Source organism: Pleurodeles waltl, chromosome 9, assembly GCF_031143425.1.
Source record: "Pleurodeles waltl isolate 20211129_DDA chromosome 9, aPleWal1.hap1.20221129, whole genome shotgun sequence".
NCBI classification, from domain to species: Eukaryota; Metazoa; Chordata; class Amphibia; order Caudata; family Salamandridae; genus Pleurodeles; species Pleurodeles waltl.
Genome location: NC_090448.1, coordinates 4,043,711 through 4,068,475, shown reverse-complemented (window position 1 = coordinate 4,068,475; position 24,765 = coordinate 4,043,711). Strand labels below are relative to the sequence as shown.

Here is a 24,765-nt window from a genome sequence, read left to right as displayed (position 1 = left end):
CCTGGTGTGGGGGACTGAGTCTGACCCACTTAGAAGGACCTCTGTCACCCTGAATCCGGTTTTGCTCCGGCTAACTAGCAGTGCCTCATCTCTCCCATGGGGAGGGGGTGATTGGGCAGCCGAGCGCATGACATCTTGGCAACTTCTCAGGGAAGTCGTGGTCACTCAGATCCAAACCAGTTCTCTCATTTACGTATGATCTCATATACAAATGACAAAGGCAGTTTGAGTTTTATAGATTGTTTTAATAACACTACTGTATTTTTTATATTAAGGCGTGAGCCGCAATAACCAGAACCATACAACACAGTAGGATTGAAATAGTCACGAGGAGAGTGAAACATAAGAATAACGCTATCATGGTGTTAATGATTTCTACTCTCTCTCTTCTAGTTCTATTTCAAGCACAGCATGTTAAGCTTCTAACTTGCCTTTTAGATTCCCTGGGAAGCCATCAACCCTCATACCTGAGCAAAGGCCTGTGATCTGGTTCAGCATCTGCAACGAGGCAGTCAGCGTCTAGTTGTGGTCCCCTGGTCGGAATCTCCCTCTTGCGTGTATTAGGACAAGGGAGAGTTTTTATAACTAACATGTCAGTGTGATCACAAAATGTCTCTACGCAAGAATGCCAAAGACTAAACTCCTACCACGTCTATCGACAATGTACCAGACTGTATCCTTGACTGAAGCACAGAGTGAACAAGAATGTGTTATTGAAAACTCCAGTGCTGAAGAAGGCTAAACGGTGTGATATAAAAAATAAAACAAGACCGTAGAACTGGCTATTTGAAAAATAACAGTACGAAGCTGAATAAAAAGCATTTAGAGCAAAGTGCACTGAGGCTCTATGCTGCGAGCAAAGGAATAAAATATATCCAGGGCAAAGTGAACAAAGGCCTAACGCCTGAACCTAACGCGCAAAGGATACATAAAACTGACCACACTACAGCTCTGGAGAAAATGTGTTTCTTTGCGGTGAGAAAAGTATGTATTTGCACGGAGAGCACTGTTCCCCGCTATGAAGTCCTCCACTGTGGAGAACTCTACAGATTGTGGATAGGATAGTCTCATTAAATATTTCTTGATTTGAAACTAATCCACAATGCCACTTCTGTGTAGTTTTATTCAAAATCCATCTTTATTTGAAATCAATCAATAATCAGTCATCTTTATTTGATCACTTAAAAGCAGGTCACATGATTGCTGATACCGGAATGGGGCAATCATTGATCTAATCATTAAAAAAGTGACTTGTGATATGAAATTTACATGGTGGTAATTACCTATACACAGTGTTTGAAGTGGGCGGTATCGGAGGGGCACAAGGTGCCCATACTTTTATTGTTTATGAAACACTGTGCCTCATACTTTTGTGAAAAGACAACCGTTCCGGGGCGGTTAATTCCAACAGTTTAAATGCTTCAGCTGAAGTGTCATTCAGGGAGTGTCCTGTGCTCTGAAGCCGAGGGCGGGGCAGGCAGCTAAACAAGCCTTTCTGCCAGGGTACTGCTGCCTGAAGGAAATGCAAATGTTCCCTGCCAGTTAATTTGCAAATGTAAAGGATGCTTGGGATCCAGTACTGGCTTTAACTCCAAGCTTTGTTATGACAAAGATTTTTTCATTTTTAGTGATAATGCAAAGAGTTAACAACTGAGCTAATGAAGAGCGTGCTTTTAATTGTATTTATAGCTTTATATCCCACTTACTACACCTGGAGGTGTTGCAGGGACAGTAATACAAATAAAATCCATTAGGTACACTTTGGGTGCTTGAATGTCACCCCTGAAGAAGCGGGTTTACCCATCAAAACACATGTTGCCCCCTGTGCAATGATTTCAAACAAAGATGGATTTTGTAGAAGAGTGCACAGAGGTGGCAATGTGGATTAATTTCAAACCAAGGAATATTTAATGAGGCTCTAGCATTTAAGGATTAAAGTTACCGCGTTCCTCATAGGTTGCACTTTAACTTGTGTAAGACTAGTGGGGTTGGTCTTGGTTACCCACTAACCCCGGTTTGTTTATATGTATTTTAGGAACAGGAGCCCTCAGGTAAAGTCACATGACCTTGCCAGTAGTACACCTGGAAACCTGCACCTGCCACAGCCTGTCACAGGTACTTTTGGGAATGGTTATGAATTTCCAAAACTTGTGGATCGCACTTAGATGAAAATCTGCGACTGCGGGTGTATGGTGTTGTGAATCGGGCCCCCAGTGTTCCCAGGCCCACACGGGTAACCATAATTCATGGCACCATCAATCATATTTGCATGGCGCAGTGATGCAATCAGCCGCCAGATTTTGTAACCCCAGACATGGTAATTGCAGCCCCCCCCTTGTTAGTATTGGGGTCTCATTACTTGGTCCCATGAGATCATTCGCACGGGATGTGTCTAAATGGGTAAAACATGTGAATACGTGTCACAGCACAGAGAAGGCAGGATGGTGAATTAAAATAAGAGGTGCCTGAAAATTAAGGCACTTTAAAGAAAGTAAAGCAAATAAATCAAAAAAACATAAAATACATTTATTGCTCAGTCTTGAACACTTATTATTAAACAGCTTTGTGTCAGGGGTAGCACAGGTGAGATCCTGCATTACCACACAGGGTACGTAACTAAACAGGTTTATCAGGGAGGAAGGGAGGAAGAGAGAGAGAGAGAGAGAAGGAAGGGAGGAAGAGAGAGAGAGAGAGAGAGAGAGAGAGAGAGAGAGAGAGAGAGAGAGAGAGAGAGAGAGAGAGAGAGAGAGAGAGAGAGAGAGAGAGAGAGAGAGAGAGAGAGAGAGAGAGAGAGAGAGAGAGAGAGAGAGAGAGAGAGAGAGAGAGAGAGAGAGAGATCTCACTAGTGCTTATTTTGAGCCGTGGTTTCTGGTGATCAGCACTGGTATTTAATTGTCAACACCTGCACTTATGACTATTTGCCACACGGTGGCACTGTTTGACAAAGTAGGGATGAGTATAACAGATTTTTATTGATTCAATATGCATTGAAATGACTGATACCTGCCACCCACGCCATTCTTATAGCTTTGGGGACCTGAATCGTCTCCACCGTAAGAGTGAGATGATTGGTTGTTGGGTTGGTACTCACTTTGGCAATGAGTGGTGTAAGATGTAGTGGCCTCTTGACGAGGGCCCTGGCTCTTATGTTTTTACCAATGAAGCACTGGACCTTCTGCATATATGAAAGTAGCACAAGCCATAGAGGCCCAGGGAGGGCGGAAGAGAGAGAGAGAGAGAGAACTTGCTGCAGAGCTAAGAGTAACACAAACAATACAAAGACATCCTCAGAGAAGCTCAGGCTTTGGCATTGAACCGCGGCCACTTGGTGATGAGGTTGTAGAAGCTGTTCCCAGGGCAGGTGGTGGCATTCAGATTACGATGACCCTTCACGATGTAGTCTTTCCGGATGTAGCCCTTGGTGACCCCACACTTGATGAGTTCCTGCACAGCCTTCAAGGCGGCCTGGCTTGGGTTTCTGCCTGAAATTAAACAAGTGAACAGGTAGCATATGTCAGTCAGTTAAGAGTTCACTGCAGCCAACTGCATGCATCCAGAAGACCAAGGAGTTAAACCCTGCAGGGCCAGCTCAGCCGTTTATGCTTTTTTGTCATCTTGTCGTTAATAAGTTTTAAGGACAGTTTTCATAGTAATGATAGTAATATCAACAAAGGACACAGAGCTAAACATAAACAATGCTAATATTACATGCAGTTTCCGTCATATCGCAGCATCCATGGCTTAACCAGTGCATCTAGGTAGGATACTCCTGTCTCATGGACATCAAGATACAAAAATACCATTGCCCAACCTAACCCCCCTCCAATAACCCGGGACAAAAGCACATGAGTGCAGTAGCTGAAGGGGCACCTGATGCACGGAAGCTGAGCGAAGCAGAAACAAGATGGAGAATCAGTCAAGGATTCATCGAGTGTGGCTACTCACCCATGAGGGTCTCAAGGTGCTGAACTGTAGGCAGAGGGAGATTACATGGTTTGCCCAGAATCACAGGAAGCTGAGCCCACACTGAGACTTGATCCTGGTTCCCCAAGTCCGAAGTCAGCAGCTCAAGTCGTTATGCCACATCTTATCGAGGCAAAGAACCTTCTACAATAGGCGTACACGCTGGTATCCTTTAACTTTAAATTTGAAAGAGATGGCCCCCCATATGAGTGGGACATGCAAGAAGTGGCAAGCCTGATAAAAGGAATGGTACTAAGGGGCCCCAAATATTTTCATAATATTTAAAGTTGTCTAGCAGAATATCAGCCATCCTCTCCATAGTGATGGCCTGCCAGAGCCTGGCATTCCACTGACACAGCGAGGGTGCTGCCCTCTTCTTCCACATTGTGGCCAGAGCCATCTTAGCTTAGCTGCCTAAGGCACAACCACAGTATCACCTGGGAACTAGAGGTTTGATGTTTAAGGGAATCATCCCGCAATCCCAGCAGGAAAATTCCCAGTGTATCCGGTGATGGTAAACCAGGATTTCTTTGATTTTGCCTAATATTTCCGCCAAAACAAGTGAATGATCGGGCAGTCCCACCATATATAATGAAAAACTTAAACTAGCCCACAGCTCACTGACAGAGATCTGATGTGGTCCAGAAGTTTTTTTCCAGTTTTGTATGCTATAGACAGTGGACTAAAAGTATTTTGTAGTGTGTCTCCTTCTTTCCCATTGAATGATTAAGTCTGGGGATATCTCTCCAAAGTTTGCTCCACATCCCTTCCGGAATCATTGTTTGCAAAAAACAACATGGCTAGGATTAGGGGAATTCATGGTGGTACAGGGAGTATAGAAATGATATACAAACCTTAAAGCCCCTCACCTGTCTAATAAACTTCCCAGCAGGAGAGAGGTCTCTAGCTGCGGCTTCCCGTAGATCCGGGTGGAGAACCCAAAGCCTCAACTGTGTGTAATGGTAGCACTCCGAGCTTGGGAGAGCGAAGTCTTGCTGGCAGTTATCGAAGGTGAGCAATTCCCACCCATGAAACAAGTCAGAGACAGTGAGATACCCCCTTCTCTCCAGAGGTCGAAGGGTTCCTGTGTAAGCGCAGGTGGAAAGGCCGATTAAAGTGTAAATCTGTAAAGGGGTAGGGGAATGTAGCCTACCCAGATGTTCGATTCACCGCATTCCACACCTTAAGAGTCATTCAAGTCGGTGTAATAAGATACGTATCATGGAGTCGATCCACTCTCTGTTTCCACAGGACACCCCATAACTATAGCCCATAACCGCCCTATTCATCTGAAGCCAGTGCTTGCCGGATTATCTTTGAGACCATTCAGAAATCACCCTTAACTGTGTAGCTCTATAATGCAGGTGAAAGTCCGGATAGCCCAAACCACAGGAGCCTTTCAGTAGCAACATAACTTGTATGGTAACTGGGCCCTGCAATCTTGCCAGATAAAGCGGGCTACTATAGAGCAAAGAGTGGGGAGAAAGTTGTGTTCTACCACAATGGGGGTACCTTGAAAGAGGTGTAATAGCTTTGGTAAGACAGTCATTTTGAATGCACGGATGCGGCCAAGCCATGAAATGTACATGGGTGCCCATCTCTTTAAAGTCAGCTCTTAATTGTTGTAAAAGTGGGGAGTAGTTTGCTCGATACAAGTTGGTCACTTTAGGGGTGATAAGGATACCCAGGTAAGTGGTGTCTTTTTTAGCCCAATAGAAAGGAGTGGAGCCTGCCAGGGCGTCCATCTCACAGGTGGGCCGTGTCAAATTCAATAGGAAGGATCTACATTGGTTGATGCATAAACCGGCCACCGTCTCATAACCTGCAAGTTCAATACTGAACGCAAGAAGGAGTGGGGAGAGGGGGCACCCCTGCCTCATCCCGCGTTCTAAGCTGAGGCGGTCTGAACCCACCCCATTGACCAGTACTTGCTACTGCAGATTGGCATTGTGGCATAGCTGGCCTGTACCATAGCTATGAATTGTTCACAGAAACCAAAGCAATGGAGCGTATGGAAGAGGAAGGGACAGTTCACCTGGTTGAATGCCTTTTCGGCGGCCAGAACTAATAGTATTGCTGGAATACATTTTTTAGTAGTTTTTTCGACCAGGTGGACCACCATTTATAAGTTGTCATGTGTTTTCCTGCCTTTAATAGAACTGAACTGATCAGGGTGGTCCAGCATGATATAGTCCAATCTAGTGGCTAAGGTCTTAGAGTAGAGATTGGTGTCTAGGTTTAATACTGTGATGGGCCTATATGAACTACAAGAATGTGGGTCTTTCCAGGTTAATGCTTCACCCATCGAGGGGGTGATAGTGTGAGCTACAGTAATGTAGTTAAACAGGGCCATGAGATGGGGCACCAGTTTGGAGCTGAAGGTTTTATAGAACGGGTCATAAACCTATCAGGCCCTGGCAATTTGTAGAACTTTAGGGCATTGATAGTTCCCTGGAGCTCATCATTCCTTCTTGGTCCTCTTAGAGTCTTGTCGTGGTCAGCTGTAACTTGAGGAAGGTCTACTCCAGCTAGGTAATCCAGTTGCACTTTTTCATTGGTGGGGTCAGAGGAGTAAAGATTTTTATAGAACGCATTGCAAGTCCTTTCCTTATCTTCTTCAGATACAGCCGGAGGACTGGATTCCCAGTTAAGGTGTCCAATGTATTCCTTCTCTTGTTTGGCCCTGATTTGCTGCGCCAGCTGAGAACTCACCTTATTACCCAGTCATATGCTATTTTTTGAAGGCGTAACAAAGTGAACTCTAATCTATTGTTATAAATTGCACTGAGTTTTCTCCTCAGAGCTGTAACTTTCCATTGTAGTGCTAAAGAAGGGTTTCCTTTATGGGATTGTTCTGCACCCCTGAAGTTTGGCCTCAAGCATTCGTCTTTCTTCAGATTTCTGCTTGTTCAGGGTAGAAAAGTACCTTGAAGATATACATTTCACCACAGTACGTATATGAGGAGCTGTGCTTAATTTGAGATGTTGGTTTCCAGTACAGGGCACCGGCAATAATTTTTTAGGGCTGGCACTTACTTTTCTGCCTCAGCATTTACTACGAGCAAAAGACACATGAAAAAGATGGAGGAAAAGAAAACAAAAAAGCATCCTAAAGGGAGAAAGCAGAACGTTGCAAGTGTGAGCTGAAGGAGCAGGGAGTGTCTCTAAATGGATTAAAGAGGTCTGAGATGGCTTCAGGATTATGCTTCCTCAGTATTCCATGCTCTCACATTTAAATGCAGCATCCAAGTGTTTCAGAGGTGAGCTTTCATCACCGGCACATTTTTACCTGCAAATTAACCACTGGTGTGGAGTTAGGTGTAGAAAATCTATACTTACTAACTAACCTTTCAATATTTATGATTCAGTATTTTGTCCTCGATATTTGCATCCCTCGATATTCTGTATTTAATATTCAGGGTGCACACCTGTATCAATACTTGTGGGATCCTAGCAGAAGCCTCCGCTCATTTGAATGTATCTGCACTTCCTTGGGTGCCCTTTAGCAGTGGATGTGGGGCACTGGAGACAGCCTAGTTGCATCAGCATCCTTTATGACTGCTTCTGATTGGTCAGGTGAGTGGACCATGTGCTTGAGATCAGGTGGACTGTGGTGCCTGGGGGACCCTTGCTTGGGCAGTCCCAGGGAGTACCCTAGAACTGAACAGAGGAGGGCTAACCTTCCCTGAGAGGCCGGAGGTCAGCACACTGGGTCCTAAACCTATTGCTTTTGAAGGATGAGAGATGACCTTGATCTGTAGCCGCTGCCAAAGAGAAGGAGGCCTCCAGGAGTAGAGGTGAGTAACATGCAGGAACCACCACGATTAGTAACCCATGGGTGCGTTGTGCACTCAGGAGAAGTTGAAGCTTAGGATATAAGTTTCTGCTAACCCCAGAGGGATCTCCGGCCATCCTTTCTAACCAGCCTCAGCACAGGGATAGTGATAGCCCAAAGTACTCACAGTCTTCTAGAAGTGAGGGAGAATCAATAACACTGAGTTCCAAGCCCCTATTGTGTGTGTGTGTGTGTGTGCTTGGGAGGGTGTGCTTCTTGGGATTGTTTGTCAGATGCAGTTTTGTAAACTCCTACCAGGAAGGGGGACTCAACCGGTGGTCGACAGCCAAGCTTTGCCTGAAGTGTGTCCTACCCCACAGTGTGAGTATGGAATAATATATCTTCATACTATCGTGAGGAGTCAGAGGAAGAATTATCTTTGAGTTTTGTGTTTCTTTTTCAATTAAATGTAGGCGCTCATCCCTACTGTTAATCTCTCAGGCTGGGTGAACCAGACTGGTGGGCCAATGCTGCCCTGTTTTGAGGGTGCTGATTGGGCGGCCATTGGAGGTGTGATGTGGAAAGCGCTGATCAAGGGCCTTTCAAGAGCAAGCTTTCCTCACAACGCACTTACATTTAAAACATGGCGGACATGATTTTGGGATCCTTGTAATTTGGAGCAGGCTGGTCAGTAAAGGCAACTTGCAGAGTCACAGGGCCACATCTCACTCTGAGAGATCCTATACATATGTATGTACGTATGTATGTATATATGTATATAATAGGCCTGGGTGGAGTTCATGGAGTCCAACTCTGCGGAATTCTGTGAAGTTGAATAAAAACTCTGTGGAATTCCATGGAGGCGGAGTTCTGTGGCCCCGGAGTCCTGAATGCGCCAGATTTCAGAAGGGCTGAGCGAGGTCGGACCTGGTTAACTTTCAGGAAAGGGCCATAGGCAGTGAAAGCTGCTGTTTCTGGCCTCTTGTGCACCTGTCCTGTGTGCAGTACACACGGGGCAGGTATTGCACTAGAGGCCTGAAACAGCAGCTTTTTTTTGCTGCTTACGGCCCTGTCTGAATTCAGACCAGGGCCATAGGCAGCGAAAGATGCCAGGCCTGTTGTGCACTGGCCTGCCCACGTGGAGCTCCCAGCACACCCCTAGTGTATAAGTGGTATATATATATATAGGAGGACTATCCGAAGTGCAGCTGAAGGTGAACAGGGTCAAAGCCAGAGATGCAATCAACTTGTAACATTGATGCCAAGTTTGCCAGGTCCATGTGTGATGAGCTGCTCCAGCCCCGGTCTATTCTTTGAATTCTGGGACTTGTAGTCTTGGTTTTTTGAGTGAAAGAAACAAGAACTACAAGTTCTGGAATTCAAAGAAAATACCTGGACTGGAGAAGCTCATCACACATGGATGGGCGAAGCTCGGCAGGGCTCCTGTGATCAGAGGGGAGCTGTGTTCTTAGAGTGGAGGTGAACTGTTACTTCACCAGTCTTTAGTTTTATTTTCCAGAAGTGCATATTGAGCTGTATTTAACGAAAAAAAGGTACACTGTTCCAAGACTAAAGAATAAGAGCGAACCTAATTCTACAGGAGCGAGAACCCTCATGCATCACACTGGATGCATATTGAGCTGTACTCACACAGCTGAGAAGAGGAGTGTTCCAGGGTCCCAATCTTGGAGAAGTTCCCTTCTGTGGAGAAGAGGAATGTGTGCCCCAATCCTACAGAATATAAGGGAACCTCTGACGCTTTCACATACCATGAATTGTATTCCAGCAACACCGGTTCTTCTTTCAGGCTGGTGCCATCCAAGACCTTTTGTGTTTACTAAAGTTACAAATAGGCACCTTCTTCAATCATTGGTCTGTTATTCTGTCATTCATATTTGTTTTCAACCACTACAGCATAGATTATTGGCGAAATGGTTCGCCACTTCAGCCATTGGCCAACTTCACTGTGAGTGACGGCATTCTGCTGTATCTCAAGGAGCAAACACACACACGGCCCAGCTCCACTGAGTGCCAGAAACTACTACATATATGTGTGCTTTTTAGATCAAAAAAGGTGTTTTTGCTTTTAGCCAATGTCGTACTTTTACATTGACGAGGACTCTGAGAGTTTCCTGACAATAAACGTTTGCAAGAACCATGACAAGATTAAACAAGCTCTTACAAAGCCAAAAGGCTTGTAGCTAACCCCAATCTATTGCCTTTTCCAGTGATTCTTTCAGAAAAGCAGTCACGTGTTTGTGAGTTACAGGTCAGTTGGGTATAGGTACAGAGTCAAAGATCTCTTCAGTAGGGTCATGAGTCACTTTGGTATGGTTAGAGGGTCAGATCACCTTCACTGCAAGGTCACCGGTCAGCTCAGTATGACTTCAATGGCAGAGGTCAGTTCAAGGTGGCCCTAGGGTCCTGGAAGTTCTGTGCCACTGTGGAACCTACACAGAGCACCGGTGGCTGTGAAGGGCTCCCTCATGGGCATCTGGGGGCAGGTAGGCAGCTTTGCCTTGGGTAATGCTTTTTAAGGAGCCCTACTCCTGCTACAAAATATATTATCCTATGAGGCATCATGGTGGTGTCACCGGTGGGCGGCACACAATGCTGGAGCTATCTGGTGAACTCTCTTCTCAAATATCATTTTTCCTTTACATAATGGGGTGCTTCTCATGTGTGAGTGCGGTGCTGCAGGAAGTTTGTGACTCAGGCCTCACAAAGGTTTCTGAGAGGCTTGTGGCTGGGTATCCACACGGCTGTTTCAGCTGCTCCTGGTGCAGGAGGTAGACCTCCTAGAGGGCAGTCACAACCTACATGTCCTGTGTGGTCAGCTGAGCCCCCTGGTGTACATCAGGTGTTGGGTTGATACACACCTTGCACAGATGCTGACTGTTTCTATGGGTGTTTCCTGTAAACCCCCCGCCTTAACTGAACTCCTTGACTAGTGACTGCAAACACCACTTACTCATGAAGTTCCCCATCACGCTGATCCCGATGGACTTGGTGTTCATGCCCGGGGCATGAGAGCCAACTTTGTTCCATCCGCGGCCTTCGTAGACGTTGCCATCTTCACCAACCAGGAAGCTGCAAATTGAGAGTAGAAATAAAAAATTGTGTGCACAGAATAAAATTACTCCTACTTAGTTAAGCTTATAGACCATACAGTGTGAGGAAGGGTGGGGACTGCACAATTATGCACATAAATAGTTTAAGGGGCCTCTCTTCTATAAAGGGTGGGTAGTTGGACTACAGCAGAGAAGCCACTGAAACCAAAAGGCCTCAAACTGTTGCCGTGAAAGTCTTCTCTTGTGAAGCCAGCAGTTTAACTGTAAGTCCAAGACTGTACAGGTTCCGGCTGCACAAGGCTCAGGGGGCTGAAATCTCAGAGATGCTTGGTGGGTGAAGCATTTTCAGTGATGCCTGAGCCGCTGCGCGACCCCCGGAAGGTCAAGAATGAGACCCATCTCCCCTCGCTAGCTAAGGTTACTTGTGTGGAGTCAGAGCAGGGGCTGTGTTAATGTCTGGTAGGTTTCGGATTAGTTCACCAAGGCCTTTGGAACTCAATGGATCTTGGGTTAATCCCTGGTATTGTACAAGGACTGGTCTTGTCTCTGGAACCAGAGACTCCAAATACTACAGCAGCTCACTCAAGTATTTCCTTCTAAGTCTTTGCCTGTCTGGGCACAGTGAGGTTCAACAGCTGCACCCTACTCTTGGAGGTTGGTGAGACCCAGAATGTCTAGTTCACACACATCACTCACAATTTACATTTTGTCCAAACACTGTGAATAGCATTGTTTTTTTAAAGAAACATTACTAATGTGTTTTTCAAGGTAAGTAATATGTTTAATAACTCCAGGACCTGTAGCATATGATATGTTGAGCAAATATTAGATACTTCTCTTAATTTTAGTCAGTAATGTCACAGATTCTGTCCAAGGGATCCAATTACAGCCTCAAATGTTAACTTAATAGCCAAGCGTCAGTGCCTGGTGTAGTAGGCCGATTCTCCCTGTCTAGTATATCGGGCAGAAGCTGTCAGTGTGCTTCATACTGCCCTCTTGAAGATCTGAAGCTCTGTGAGTGGTCCAACAGCCAAAGCCGTGGACCTTCAAGCATGGCTGCCACCACCCACAGGGGCTAAAGACAGGGTAGGGGAAGTGGCACATGGTGGCTCATGGGTTCTTATGCACAGGCTGCCACCACCCACAGGGGCTAAAGACAGGGTATGGGAAGTGGCACATGGTGGCTCATGAGTTCTCATGCACAGGCTGGCACCACCCACAGGGGCTAAAGACAGGGTAGGGGAAGTGGCACATGGTGGCTCATGGGTTCTCATGCACAGGCAGGCACCACCCACAGGGGCTAAAGACAGGGTAGGGGAAGTGGTACATGGTGGCTCATGGGTTCTAATGCACAGGCTGGCACCATCCGCAGGGGCTAAAGATAGGACAGGGGAAGTGGCACACAGTGGCTCGAAGGTTCTCACACAAAGGTTGGCACCACCTGCACGGGTTAAAGACAGGACAGGGGAAGTGGCACACAGAGGTTAGTGGGTTCTCACACAAAGGTTGGCACCACCCCAGGGGCTAACATCAGGACAGGTAAGGGGCACAAGGTGGTTCATGGATTCTCACGCACAGGTTGGCACCACCGTGGGCACAATAGATATACAGCAGCAATGGTGCATGTCTGAGGAGCCCTGGCCCTTGCTGCCACAGATGCCTCTTACATTGGACAGAGCTGAGGAGAGGTTGCGAGTGATCAACATTGTGATCTCCTTCTCTGACAGCGTCTTCTCTCTCTCTTCTCACTGAGGGTCACTCAAGGGTGTCAGCATGCCCGGACTAGGCAGGGGGCATAGACCCCCTGTCTTGGCAGTCTCTGATTATCTACCTCGTCCGTATTCCTTCTTCTAGACCTAAAAACACTTGAGTCTCAGCCACAGAATTCACCCATACACAGCGAAAATATACTTATATGCTGCTTAATATGGTCGACCCCACTGGATGTAAGTGACACTTGCCCCATGTAGGTGAGGCGACCACAAGGTAAGGGACACTTGTCCCATGTAGGTGAGGCGACCACAAGGTAAGTGACACTTGTCCCATGTAGGTGAAGCAGCCACACTGGAGGTAAGTGACACTTGTCCCATGTAGGTGAGGCGACCCCACTGGATGTGAGTGACACTTGTCCCATGTAGGTGAGGCGGCCACACTGGAGGTAAGTGACACTTGTCCCATGTAGGTGAGGCGACCCCACTGGATGTGAGTGACACTTGTCCCATGTAGGTGAGGCAGCTGCACTGGAGGTGTCACTTGTCCCATGTAGATGAGGCGGCCACACTGGAGGTAAGTGACACTTGTCCCATGTAGGTGAGGTGATCACACTGGAGGTAAGTGACACTTGTCCCATGTAGGTGAGGCAACCACACGGGAGGTAAGTGACACTTGTCCCATGTAGATGAGGTGGCCACACTGGAGGTAAGTGACACTTGTCCCATGTAGGTGAAGCAGCCACACTGGAGGTAAGTGACACTTGTCCCATGTAGGTGAGGTGGCCACACTGGAGGTAAGTGACACTTGTCCCATGTAGGTGAGGTGACCACACTGGAGGTAAGTGACACTTGTCCCATGTAGGTGAGGCAACCACACGGGAGGTAAGTGACACTTGTCCCATGTAGGTGAGGCGGCCACACTGGAGGTAAGTGACACTTGTCCCATGTAGGTGAAGCAGCCACACTGGAGGTAAGTGACACTTGTCCCATGTAGGTGAGGCGACCCCACTGGATGTGAGTGACACTTGTCCTATGTAGATGAGGTGGCCACACTGGAGGTAAGTGACACTTGTCCCATGTAGGTGAGGTGGCCACACTGGAGGTAAGTGACACTTGTCCCATGTAGGTGAGGCGACCCCACTGGATGTGAGTGACACTTGTCCCATGTAGATGAGGCAGCTGCACTGGAGGTGTCACTTGTCCCATGTAGATGAGGCGGCCACACTGGAGGTAAGTGACACTTGTCCATGTAGGTGAGGTGGCCACACTGGAGGTAAGTGACACTTGTCCCATGTAGGTGAGGCGACCACACTGAAGGTAAGTGTAACTTGTCCCACAAAGGGCAATGTTGTTTCTGAAGACGCCTCCCCTTCTGACGCGTGGATAGGAAGGTGTATGGGGCTATCAAGAGGGCTTATGCAGTGGGCAATTTTGCATTACGGGCAAACGCATATTCCATTTACACTGAGCAATCCTTGCTCAAGGATTTCCAGTCCTTGTTGGACAACATGGTTGAGGGGTTAGACTGTCAACAGCAAGTATGTTTTCTTTCTGACATTTCCTTTGCTAATTTGTGTTCCTCTGCAGTGGCCTCAGGGGCAGCTGTTTCAGCCCGCTGTCACTTGTGGATGCGTACCTGGTGGGCTGATACCTTGCAGAAAGCAGTCTTGTTGAAGCTTCCTTTTGATGGCGTTAAATTGTCAGGGTAGCAATCGAAAGACATGGTTAAAAAGACTGCTGAAAACAAGACGTTGGGTGGACCTTTAAAAGCCTTCACTAGGAGTAAATATTTTGCCTACAAGTGTGCTTTTCCTTTTTCATCCTACAGGGGGAATTCTCAGCCCTTTCTGGATCATGGCCACAGTTGGGGGGCCCCTCATACTGACAAATCCCACTCCAGCCCTCGGCAGCCAGTCCCTCAGGTGCTATCCAGCAAAGGTCCTAACTACCTGCTGGATGTTCCAGTTGGGACTCGGCGTTGACATTTCAGAAGGACTTGGGCTTCCACCATTTCAGGTGTTTGGGTGGTTCAAGTAGTCTCCAGGGGTTATTGTTTGGAGCTCTCTAACGTTCCAGAGAATGTTTTACAAAGCAACCCTGGGAGCCCTTCAAATGGCAGGCTCTGGTGGAAGGGGTGCAGACGTTGCTACAAAAGAAGGCTATTGTTCGGTTACTCAATCAGACTGCATTCGGGGGTTTTATTCCATTCTGTTCATTGTGCAAAAACCTTCGGGGACTTTTGTTGAGTTCTGGACTTGAAGGTCTTGAACGAGTTCTTGGTTCACCAGACATTCAAAATGACAACCTTGAAGAGCATTTTCCCATTGCTCAGACAGGGGGAACTTCTGGCCTCTCTGGATATGCTGAATGCCAACCTTCATGTGCCAATCTTCCTCGAGCATCAGAGGTTTCTCTGCTTCACTCTGGGGGATCACCATTCCCAATTTCAAGTCCTACCATTTGGGTTGACTTCAACTCCAAGAGTTTTTACCAAGCTCTTGGCTCCCTTCTTGGGCATTTTGCATTCAGTTGGTATGCAGGCGTTACCATATTTAGATGACTGGTTAATTAGTTCTCCTTTTTCTAAGGCCAAAGCCGATGCCATGGAGGTGTGTCACATTCTACAGAGCCATGGCTTCCTGTTAAATCTGCCCAAGTTCAATCTACATCCAGTCCAGTCGCTCCAGTTCATCGTGTCACGCCGCGGCTGCAGGCTCGGGTCGCCGCGGCGCAGCATTTGTTTCATACCGCGGCCTGTGTGCGGGCCGCAGGAGAAGTCGCGGCTTGCACACAGGCCACGGGAGAAGCCACGGCTTGCACACAAGCCGCGGGAGAAGCCGCAAGCCTGGTCAGGGGTTGCGGCACTCGCCACGCCCCCTTCTTTCAGTTCTGCCGCAAAGGCACACGCGGCAGGGCTTGAGACCCCGAGTGGGTTTCAGACCTGACCGCGCATAGCGCATTTAGTGCGCTTTAAATTTCAGACCAATCTATATAAACATCTGCTCACCACTTACCAGTGTCTACAGGCAAAAGCCGAATACTTGCACATGGTGATGTTTTTATGCCTGCCTTTTCCCTTTCCCAGCATGCTGCCCTCTTCCTCTCTTCCCAGCATGCATTGTTTCTCTTTGTTTGGACGCATGTACTTTATTCACTATTATACTCTTTTCCCCAATCCAAGATGGTGGTATTTCTACTTCCTGTTTCCTACTTCCTGTCTAAGGGGATAAAAGGGGAATTCAGCTGCTTGTTCATTGCGTTGCAACACTCCTTTGGTGGTAGTCACGCTCCGGCTGGTTTCTTCTTGTAATCCAGTATTTCCTGACCTGTCTTCATCTCCAGTCTTCCTGTACCCTCGGATCTTCAGCTCTAACGCCTTGGTGTCCTCCTTCTGTTTCAGGGAGTTCCTGTTGGAGGTTTTTTAAATGTAAATTAGCACTTGTATAGCACACTACTCACCCGTTAGGGTCTCAAGGCGCTGTACTCATACCGCTATGGAACCCCTCCTGGCTTTTCCCTGTGAGGCGCCCACTCCTGAGCACCCCCAGGGTGAAGCCAGGCATCCAAGCGCTGTTGGGGCCGTTGTGGAGATTAAGCAAGCTATTGCCCAGAGTTGCAGAGTGGGACCCATGAATTAGATTAGGCACCGAGGCGAGAATTATCTGGTCAAGGGGAATTGAGCCCAAGACCTGCCGAAGCGGGACTTGAACCCTGGTCTTGAGCCAGATCTCTGCTTCAGGGTCTGCCGCTCTAACCATTGAGCCACACTTCTCCATTACCCTATTGTGGTTTTTCCTGTGGGACTCCTTCTGGAGGGCACGGACTGTATTGGCTTGCTATTGTCAAACAGCACCGTGACTACCGGAAGGGGTCGCCCCTACCTCGGCCAGAGCAGAACCTGACGGAACCGGGGTCATTCCCCAACCCTCATCAACTTCGACGGTAAGCCCATTGAAAACCGTGACACATCGGGCCCTGTTTTGTATGAATGAGGGGGTGGTGTTTCCCCAGACAGGGCTTCCACGCTGGTGGCTCATCTTTTGGACCTGCTGCAGTATCCCCAAGCCTCAGCCCGCCTGTGGTTACGCAATCACGGGGAAATGGCTTCCGCCCTGGGCCTGGTTCCTTGGAGCCGTTTGCATCTTTATCCTTTAGTGCACCATTTGTTGTGCATGTGGAGTCCCCTCTCCGAAGGCTTCGAGGCTATGGTTCCCGTTTCTTCTCAGATCAGGACAGAGTTACACTGGTGGTTGGTTCTGGAAAACTTGTGGAGAGGGTTCCAGCTGGGTCAGACCATTCCTCTGAATATCACTACAGATGGCTGCAAAGTGGGTTCGGGTGCAGTTTTTGGGGACCTCAAAACCCAGGGCTAGTGGTGCAGGCTGGAGGTGCTCAATTCATCTAAATGGAGGGAATTGGTGGCTGTGAGGGAGGCACTCCTGTAGTTCCATCCTCTGATACAGGGACGTCCAGTATGTGTTCAAACAGGCAACTAGATTGTCAGAGCTTATATCAACAGGCAGGGGGAATAGTTTCCTCCCTTTACCTGTTGGCCAGGGAGATTATTGCTTGGGCAGAGCTCAACCTTCTCTCTCTCTCCGAAAAGTTTATCTTCCGGGAAAGGAGAATGGGCTTGCCAATCCATTGAGCCGGTCTTTCCCGTCTTCTATCTCCCTCCGTCTCTCTCTTCTGTTTTTTTGGGAAATCACTCATAGGTTCTGCCTCCCATGGTTGGAATTATTTGCCACAAAAGAGAATTCACTCCTTATTTTGCTCTCTGATTCCAGCCCGGGAGCACACAGTTCACAGAAGTCACTCTCAAGTCGCCTTCCTTTCAGTGGTTCAAAACTTTTGGGTCCCCAGCTTAATGATCTTGTTAAGAAGTCCGTTCTGGATCACAAACTACTGGGTTTTAGATGTTGCAGTGCCTTTGGTCAAGCATCTACCAAGAGGGGTACAAAGCAGCCCATTTGTGGCAGGGGACATTGCTGTTGTACTCCTGTCATTGGTAATACTGGCAACAGCCCTCAGTATCCTCAGCCCCTCTGTCCAGTCTCCAAGCATGATCATCTAGATAAAGTGGGAGAAAACATCAAGGTTTTCTATTCAGCAAAGGAATCAGATGTTTTAGACGCCTCGGTCCTTCAAGTGGTAAAGGAAGGCTACAAGATAGACTGTTCTGCTCCTCCCATGGATGCTTTCATCACAACTCCCACTTCAATTCAAACAGGCTCCAAGTCCTCATCAAGGTGATTCAGGATCACTCAAGGAAACGGGGCATCCTCTCAGTACCAGAGGAAGGGAAGCAAAAGGGATATTACTCTCTCATGTTCTTAGTGCACAAGCGCTCTGGAGAGTGTTGTGTGTCCTAGATCTAAAGACTGTTGATCTATACATTAATTGCCAAAGATTCAAGATGGTGACTCTAAAGCAATGTTTGCCTCTGGTCCCTTCTGACATTTTTTTGGGATCTATTGACCTTTTGGATGCTTACTTTCATATCCCTAGACACCCTGATATCTGATGTTTTTTACCCTGGGTCATCATTTCCAATTCTGGGCCTGTTTTAGAGTTCGGTGGGTGGAGTTACTCTGTCACAAACATGACGGATATCCCGTCCGCCATATTACAATCTCATTATATCTTATGGGAATCATAATACTGCGGACAGGATATCTGTCATGTTCATGATAGAGTAACCCCCTCTGGCAAACTCTAAATCAGGCCCTCTGTGTCCTTTCTCTGGCCAGGATTCTGCTCAAACCGCTTTTACTGAAGCTCTGGCACCATCGATGGGCAACCTTCGCTCCTTTGGTTTGCTGTTTTTTTCCTTATAGGTACGACTGGCTAATATGTGCTTCTTTTCTTAAGGCTCAAGAAGCTGTCCTAATGGTATGTGAGAGCCTGGAAAACCATGGTTTCATTCTCAATTCAAGCAAGTTGCATCTGATTCTTCCTCAAGGACTCCAATTCATTGGTGCCTTGTTCAAGACCAACATGGGAGAGTCTATCCTCCTCCTATGACAGCAGAAGTCAATTAGCCGCCTGTGGATTCTCCTGAATTTGCAAAAAGCCCTGGTGAGACAGTGGTAGAGAGTGAAGGGGGACATGGCTGTGGCCTTTTTTCCAGCACCCTGGGCTCAAATGCACCGATACCATCTGGACTGCCACCCTCTGTCATTCTGCATCCTAATCTTTCAAGAATGCAAAGCCTTACACCCAATTCTAGATCCGGTAATTCAGAAATGGCAGTGGCATCCCCTCAAATCTGGACAGAGGGGTATTAATGGCTTCTCCCCTTTCCTTGACTAGAACAATATATGCCAGCAGTATCGAATGGGGTATCAAAAGGCCCAGGTCTTTGACGTTTGCGGAGTTCAGGACATCTTCAAACTGGAAGGAGTTGGCTGCCTTCAAAGCCCTGTTGTCATTGGCGTCATGCAACAAGGGCAAAGCAGTCCAGAGCAGGACAGACAACCAGGTCTTGAGGACCAGCAGAAACCACAAGGTGGCACCAGGGTCCCTATGATAGTCCTCATAGCAGAGCAGGGTAGGGTCTTGGCAGAGTTGAACCTTTTGCTGGTGGCAATTTATCTGTGGGGAGGGAGAATGGGGATGCAAACAGTCTCAGCCAGACATCCCCCTCCTCTGTCTCCATGTCCCTGTGCTCTCAGTTACTTCAGGAGAATGTAAACAGGTTCCAGCCTCTGTGGCTGAATCTGTTTGCATTTCTTCAGGATGCTCTCCTTCCCAGATACTGGTCCCTCTTGTCATGTCGGCAGGGTAGGCACAATCAGTTTCAGGTAGCCTTTAGGTCTCTTCTTCAATTTCCCTCCCTTTCGTCTCATCAGGAGAGGCTTGTCCAAAATCAGAAGGGAGCAGCTAGCGGTAGTGGTGACCACCTGGAGACTTCTTCCCTGGTTCCTACTGCTGTGTCATATATCGATCTTACCTCTGTGGATCTTGTCTGCAGTGCCATCTCCTCTTAGGGTTCATGTCCTACCAGAGAGGTCTGTAAAGCAGCTCTCCCTGGGGATCTAGAGATTGAAAGGTAAAGGCTAGAGGCATTAGGATGTTCCTCAGAGAGGAGACTAAAAATATACAAGAGGCATTGCAATTCTTTTCTAGATGGTGCTCTTGAAGGGTTTAGTTTCTGTTTCTAGTGATGGGAAAAATGTTTTGGAGTTTCTTGGGGATGGATTTCTCTTTCTACCTACATTTCACAGCCAATGGGCAGCATTCAAGGCCATCAGGGATCCGGTTTGATCCACTCGGCTCTGGATTGATCAGAAGATTACATTTGAGGTTACAAGAGGTTTATTGTTAATTCTTCAGTTCCTTCTTGGGATTTGCCTCTGGTACTGAGTTTTTTTGCAGGAATCTCATTTTAAGCCTCTGCCCACTGTTTCTTTGAAATATTTGAAATATTTCATAATATAGCTCTTTTTTTCTTGTAGCCATTACTTCAGACTGCAAGTTGCGGGAAACTGAGACCATGCTTTTTCACAATCCCTTCTTAAACTACTTTCATGACAAGGTAATTCTAATACCAGACCCTACTTTCTTACCAAAGATATCATCTTCATTTCATCTTTCCCAGGATATAGTTCTTCCTGCCTTCTTTGCCTCTCCATCTTCAGAACAGGAAACCTTCTGGTATTCCCTAGATCTTCTAGTAGCCCTTTCTGTCTATTTAGAGAGAACCTCCTCTTTTAGAAAGGTGGATTCTGGTGGATTTTCTTTTTGTTACATTTGGTAATAAGATCCTTCATCCTACGACTTCAACGTTGAGTCTTTGGATTAGAATTGTTATGTTGTTAGGTTACCAAAAATCTGAGGTTTCTCTTCCCTCCGCTATCCAAGGACATTCTACTAGAGGAATGTCTTCATGTGGCAGCTTTTAAAGGTGCTTCTTTCAAAGACATCTGCACTGCAGCCACGTGGTCCTCCTGTCACGCCTTCATTTCCCATTAGAGATGAAGGATGGGGATGATTTTGGGACCGCAGTTGGCTCAGAAGTACACTGAAAGATATATTCCTGAGCACTTCTCCTTAATAAATTCATCTGCATGTTGCATCAACTTGTAGGCTTGTGTTATCAGTTTTTTCACAAATAACTTGGGTATACGTTCACTATATTAGGACTGGGACAAGGTGATGTAGGTAATGACGCAGATACTTACCGGTAATCTTCATTACTCTTAGTCATAGTCTTACTCATCCCAGTCCTAGATTCCTTCCCTCCATACCCTGAGAAAAGGGGAAGATTGGTACTTGGTAATTATGGTTTGGTATTTTCAGGAAGCACTCTCACAGTCGCACCACATATATGGCTCACGTCTTAGTGTCGTGGCCAAACAATGTTGGGCATAAGAATATTTTAAATGAGTATGGGTGAATTCAGTGCGTGAGACACTGCTAATGTTTGTAGGACTGGGGCGAGGAGACTATGACTCAGAGTAATGAAGGTTACCAGTAAGTAACTGAGTTAGTCACCAAGCTCTTCACAGCTTTGCACTGGATTTCTGGACTCAGGCTCTGGTAAGAAGTAATTTGGATCCCCTACATTTCAAGGCAGTCTGTCACATTCTCCTCTTCAGGGTCCAACGCAACAAAGTATTTTTCTCCGGCCCGTCTTATATATTCTTTCTTCAATGATTAGGTTAGCGGAACTGCGGTGGAGGACAGTTGGACATTTTGCCAAACACAGCTTGGACTACCGATTTTGGGAATTATTGAGTAAAGAAATTGCTGCATGCACTACATGTACGAAACTTTGTGACCATCGAATTTCTGAGATGATTCGATCCTTGTACTTCATGAGTGTTACCCATGGATGGTTGTTGCTTTATTTACGCTTACCATACTAATTCTGAAGGACCTATTGTGATATGGAAATTTTACAAAATCTATGCCCTGATAAAGCTCTATTTTGGGCAAAACGTGTTTGCTGCACTCTTGTTCCTGTATGAAGATGAATAAAGAATTTAATATAATAAAAAAAATTATTCGATCAATTTTGTGAATCTGATTGACTGTGTACATTACTTTGTGTGTTGCCGCTCTAATATAAAAAAAATGCCTTTATCTTGGGTCATTTGGTAGCTAAATAATAGAGGTGGACGGCTAGTGAGCAGACTTAGTGGAACTCACAGGTGGTGCAGTACATTGGTCCTTAGCTACCTCCTTTTCTTTTGTAAGTAACTCACTTTCAAGCTTGTCCCCTCTGCTATGGTAGTGGACCTGACCTGACAGCTTTGTCCTGTGTATCCCTCCGCTGACACCATCTGTAGAGCTGGGATTCTGTACTTTGAGCACTTGACTTTCAGGTTATAATCCTGTTCCCGCCTCATCTCACCTGTAGCCGATGTCACACCATTTGTTCTTGTTGATGTGTAAGTTCTGCACTGCCTTCGCTTCTGCCACACACTTCGCTCTGGTGTTACAGGCTGTTCCAGCCGTGTGATGAATGACAACATAAGGTACCGGGGTCTTCATCGGTTTGAGGCAGGTCACCTTGCGGGCCCCCCACCCTGAGCGGGTGATGATGTTGGGGCACCCTGTTCAAGAGAGTGAAGAAGAGGTTGCATTACATTTACTTTGCTTATTTTACAGTTGTTTTTTTTCTTCAGAAAACAGGATTTGAGAAGGACCAATGTGGCTGTTTCTTTCTTTTTTGGCATTTAGTGGCGCTGTGCGCACACTACACAATGCAGTAAACAGCAAATAATAAATGTTCACATTATGGCACAGGTACAGTACAGAATTACAGTCACTCAGTTTGCTGTTGTCATATAGTGGGCCCCCCAGCTGGAGATGGAGGGGCCAGAGCTTTCTCCACCGTGCATAGTGTGGTCAGCATGTGTGTGGCTCAGCAGGAAAACGTTCAAGAATGAGCAGACCACCATCACCCCCAACAAGCAGGGCCAGCTTTAGCACTGGTGACACCCTGTGCGACAAACTTTGTTGGCACCCTGCTCCATGACATCCTCATTGGATTCCCTCACTACCACTGGAAAAAAGTGCCCCTCATCTCTCCAAAGCTCATCTCTCACATACATTTCATTTGTTTTAAAGCATTGGTAAAGGCTGGATGTACTAATAAGAATGTATATCTACCAAAACAAACCCTTTTTGTCAACATTAGGAATAGAGAATGAAATACTGGGGGGGGGAACATAGGGGCTGATTTAAGAAAAGTGGTGCTTCCCCCAGTACAGCTCCACTTTCCTTTCGCCCCTTAATGCCCCCTATCGCCACAATGAGAAGCTACCAGCTCAGGCTGAGCAGGTGCCTGACTAATCAATGGTTCTTGGGGGGCAAGCTGGGATTCACCAGTTCCAATAGTGGAGTTCTTCCCTAACGGAGTAGAAACCCCTTTGCTCTCTGGTGCCTTAGTTGAAGGTTGCCCACCTTTAATTTCCTTTTTCTTTTTCTTCAGGGGCCTACTTGCACTCACTGCAAGGGCAGAACCTCCAGAATACTTGGGAGAGGTCTGGCAATTGTCCAGTTCCACTTTTGAGCTCTGACCAACCTCTGGGTGGTCATTTCGAAGGAGACAGTGAAGGGGGAGGTCTGTACTGACTACCACCCTTCTCCAGCTAAGGGACCCAAGTATCTGTATAGGTACTACAGCTACTGGCCTATCAGTGACTATCCCTGGGATAACCCTTACCCTGGCAGTCTCTCCTGGTATATACTGGTTTGAGAGCACCAGCCTGTCATGCACAATTGTGTGACTGGCACAGGTGTCTCTCAGGGCAGTAGTTGGGATTCCATTCACCAGTAGGAGATGGGAGGTTATACTCCCCTCTGGAATCTCTAACTCACCTGTGGGGCCCACTTTCCAGTTAATGGCAATGGCAATCCTAATCTGATGAGTCATCCCCAGTGGCTACACTGGGTGACCCTGGGGGCTTACTAGTGGCTCTGTTTTTGGGACAAGAAGTGTCCTGGGTGTGGTGCCCTGTCTTTTGACAGTTGTGGCACCGTGCCTTAGTGGCATCCCAGTTTTTACCCTGGTACCCACCTTTGGTTTGTGAGGTGTCTTTGGGCCCAGCCTCCTGGACAACTTTTTGGGGGCCTAAGGTCTCCTTTTTTTTATTTCTATGGTGCTCCCCCTTTTTCTCTTGTTGGGTCCTCCCTGACTCTTTCTTTCGGTCACCCTCTCCAGTTCTAGTTTTGGACACTCTAGTTTTCACCCAATGATCAGCCTTCCTCCCAAACTCTTGGGGGGAAACTGGCCCCAAATCTATAGATACTGGTGCAACTTGTCTTGGACCCAATTACTCCAAAGGTGTTCTTTCATTATTAAATTGTACAGCCCTTCATAATCATGTACCTTGTTGCCTTCTAACCAACCACCTAGCATTTTTACTGAGAAGTCCACAAACTCTACACAGGACTTACTCTAGGATTTATGAGTCCCCTGAATTTTATGCAGCATTCCTCAGTGCTAACTCCAAAGCCCTCAATCAGGGTCCCCTTCATGAAGTCATAGGATTTCGCATCTGTTTCACTCAGTGTTAGGAGCCTATCCCTGTACTTTCATGAGAACAATTTCCATAACAGAGTGCTCCAGTGCTTCTTTTGGACAACCCTCCCAATGCAGGCTCTCTCAAAGGCAATGAACCATTTCTGAATATCATCTTCTTCTTGGTAGGGGGGGACAACTCATTTTGGGAGTCTTAGGTTGAAAGGTTTCTCTTCCTCCCTATTTATTAGTATGCTGCCACCAGAGATGGGTCCTGGGCCCAACTCTTTTCTTTGTTTCTCTGTTTCCAAGACCTGCCTCTCTAAGGCCAGTCTCTTGGTCAGCCTGGCAATGTCCAGGTCTGTTTCTGTGCATGCTCTAGAGCTTCTGGTAGATGAGCTACCCTCATCTCCATTGTCCACATTGTCTTCACCCACCACAGATGCATCATCATCTATTTCATCCGAGCGGGTTTATCTTTTTCATGCTGGGCCACCGGAAACATAAGTTTCTCTGCTTTGGGGCTCTTTCCGGTATGAAATTTGTATAGTCTGCAGAGTCTCCTTCATTGGGCATAGCTATATGCCTCATAATGTTCCAGGTCGAGCTCCTGGGTTCTGGTCTCTGTATCAGACATGTATTCTTTACCAAAGCTGCGACCTTTTGAAGAATTTGAAATCCCCTTTTTGGAAGGCCAACTGAAGTAAAGACTTTTAAAACTTTTTTCTGAAGATGTAGGGACCTAACCAGGGCCCTGACGATTATTTTAAA

At 46.8% G+C, this 24,765-nt stretch overlaps 1 protein-coding gene across 2 annotated transcripts in view; it reads right to left on the bottom strand.

Annotated features, from left to right (window-relative positions):
- Window positions 1-224: 224 nt before the first annotated feature.
- LOC138258812 (peptidoglycan recognition protein 1-like) overlaps window positions 225-24,765 on the bottom strand; it is a 160,431-nt gene continuing 135,890 nt past the window's right edge. For both annotated transcript variants that reach the window (XM_069206058.1, XM_069206059.1), the window contains 3 exons: window positions 21,880-22,081; window positions 10,710-10,828; window positions 225-3,482 (listed from right to left, as the gene is read on the bottom strand). In XM_069206058.1, coding sequence (XP_069062159.1) covers window positions 3,298-3,482; window positions 10,710-10,828; window positions 21,880-22,081 — 506 coding nt within the window. In that variant the 3' untranslated portion in view covers window positions 225-3,297. The remainder of the gene's footprint in view (window positions 3,483-10,709; window positions 10,829-21,879; window positions 22,082-24,765) is intronic.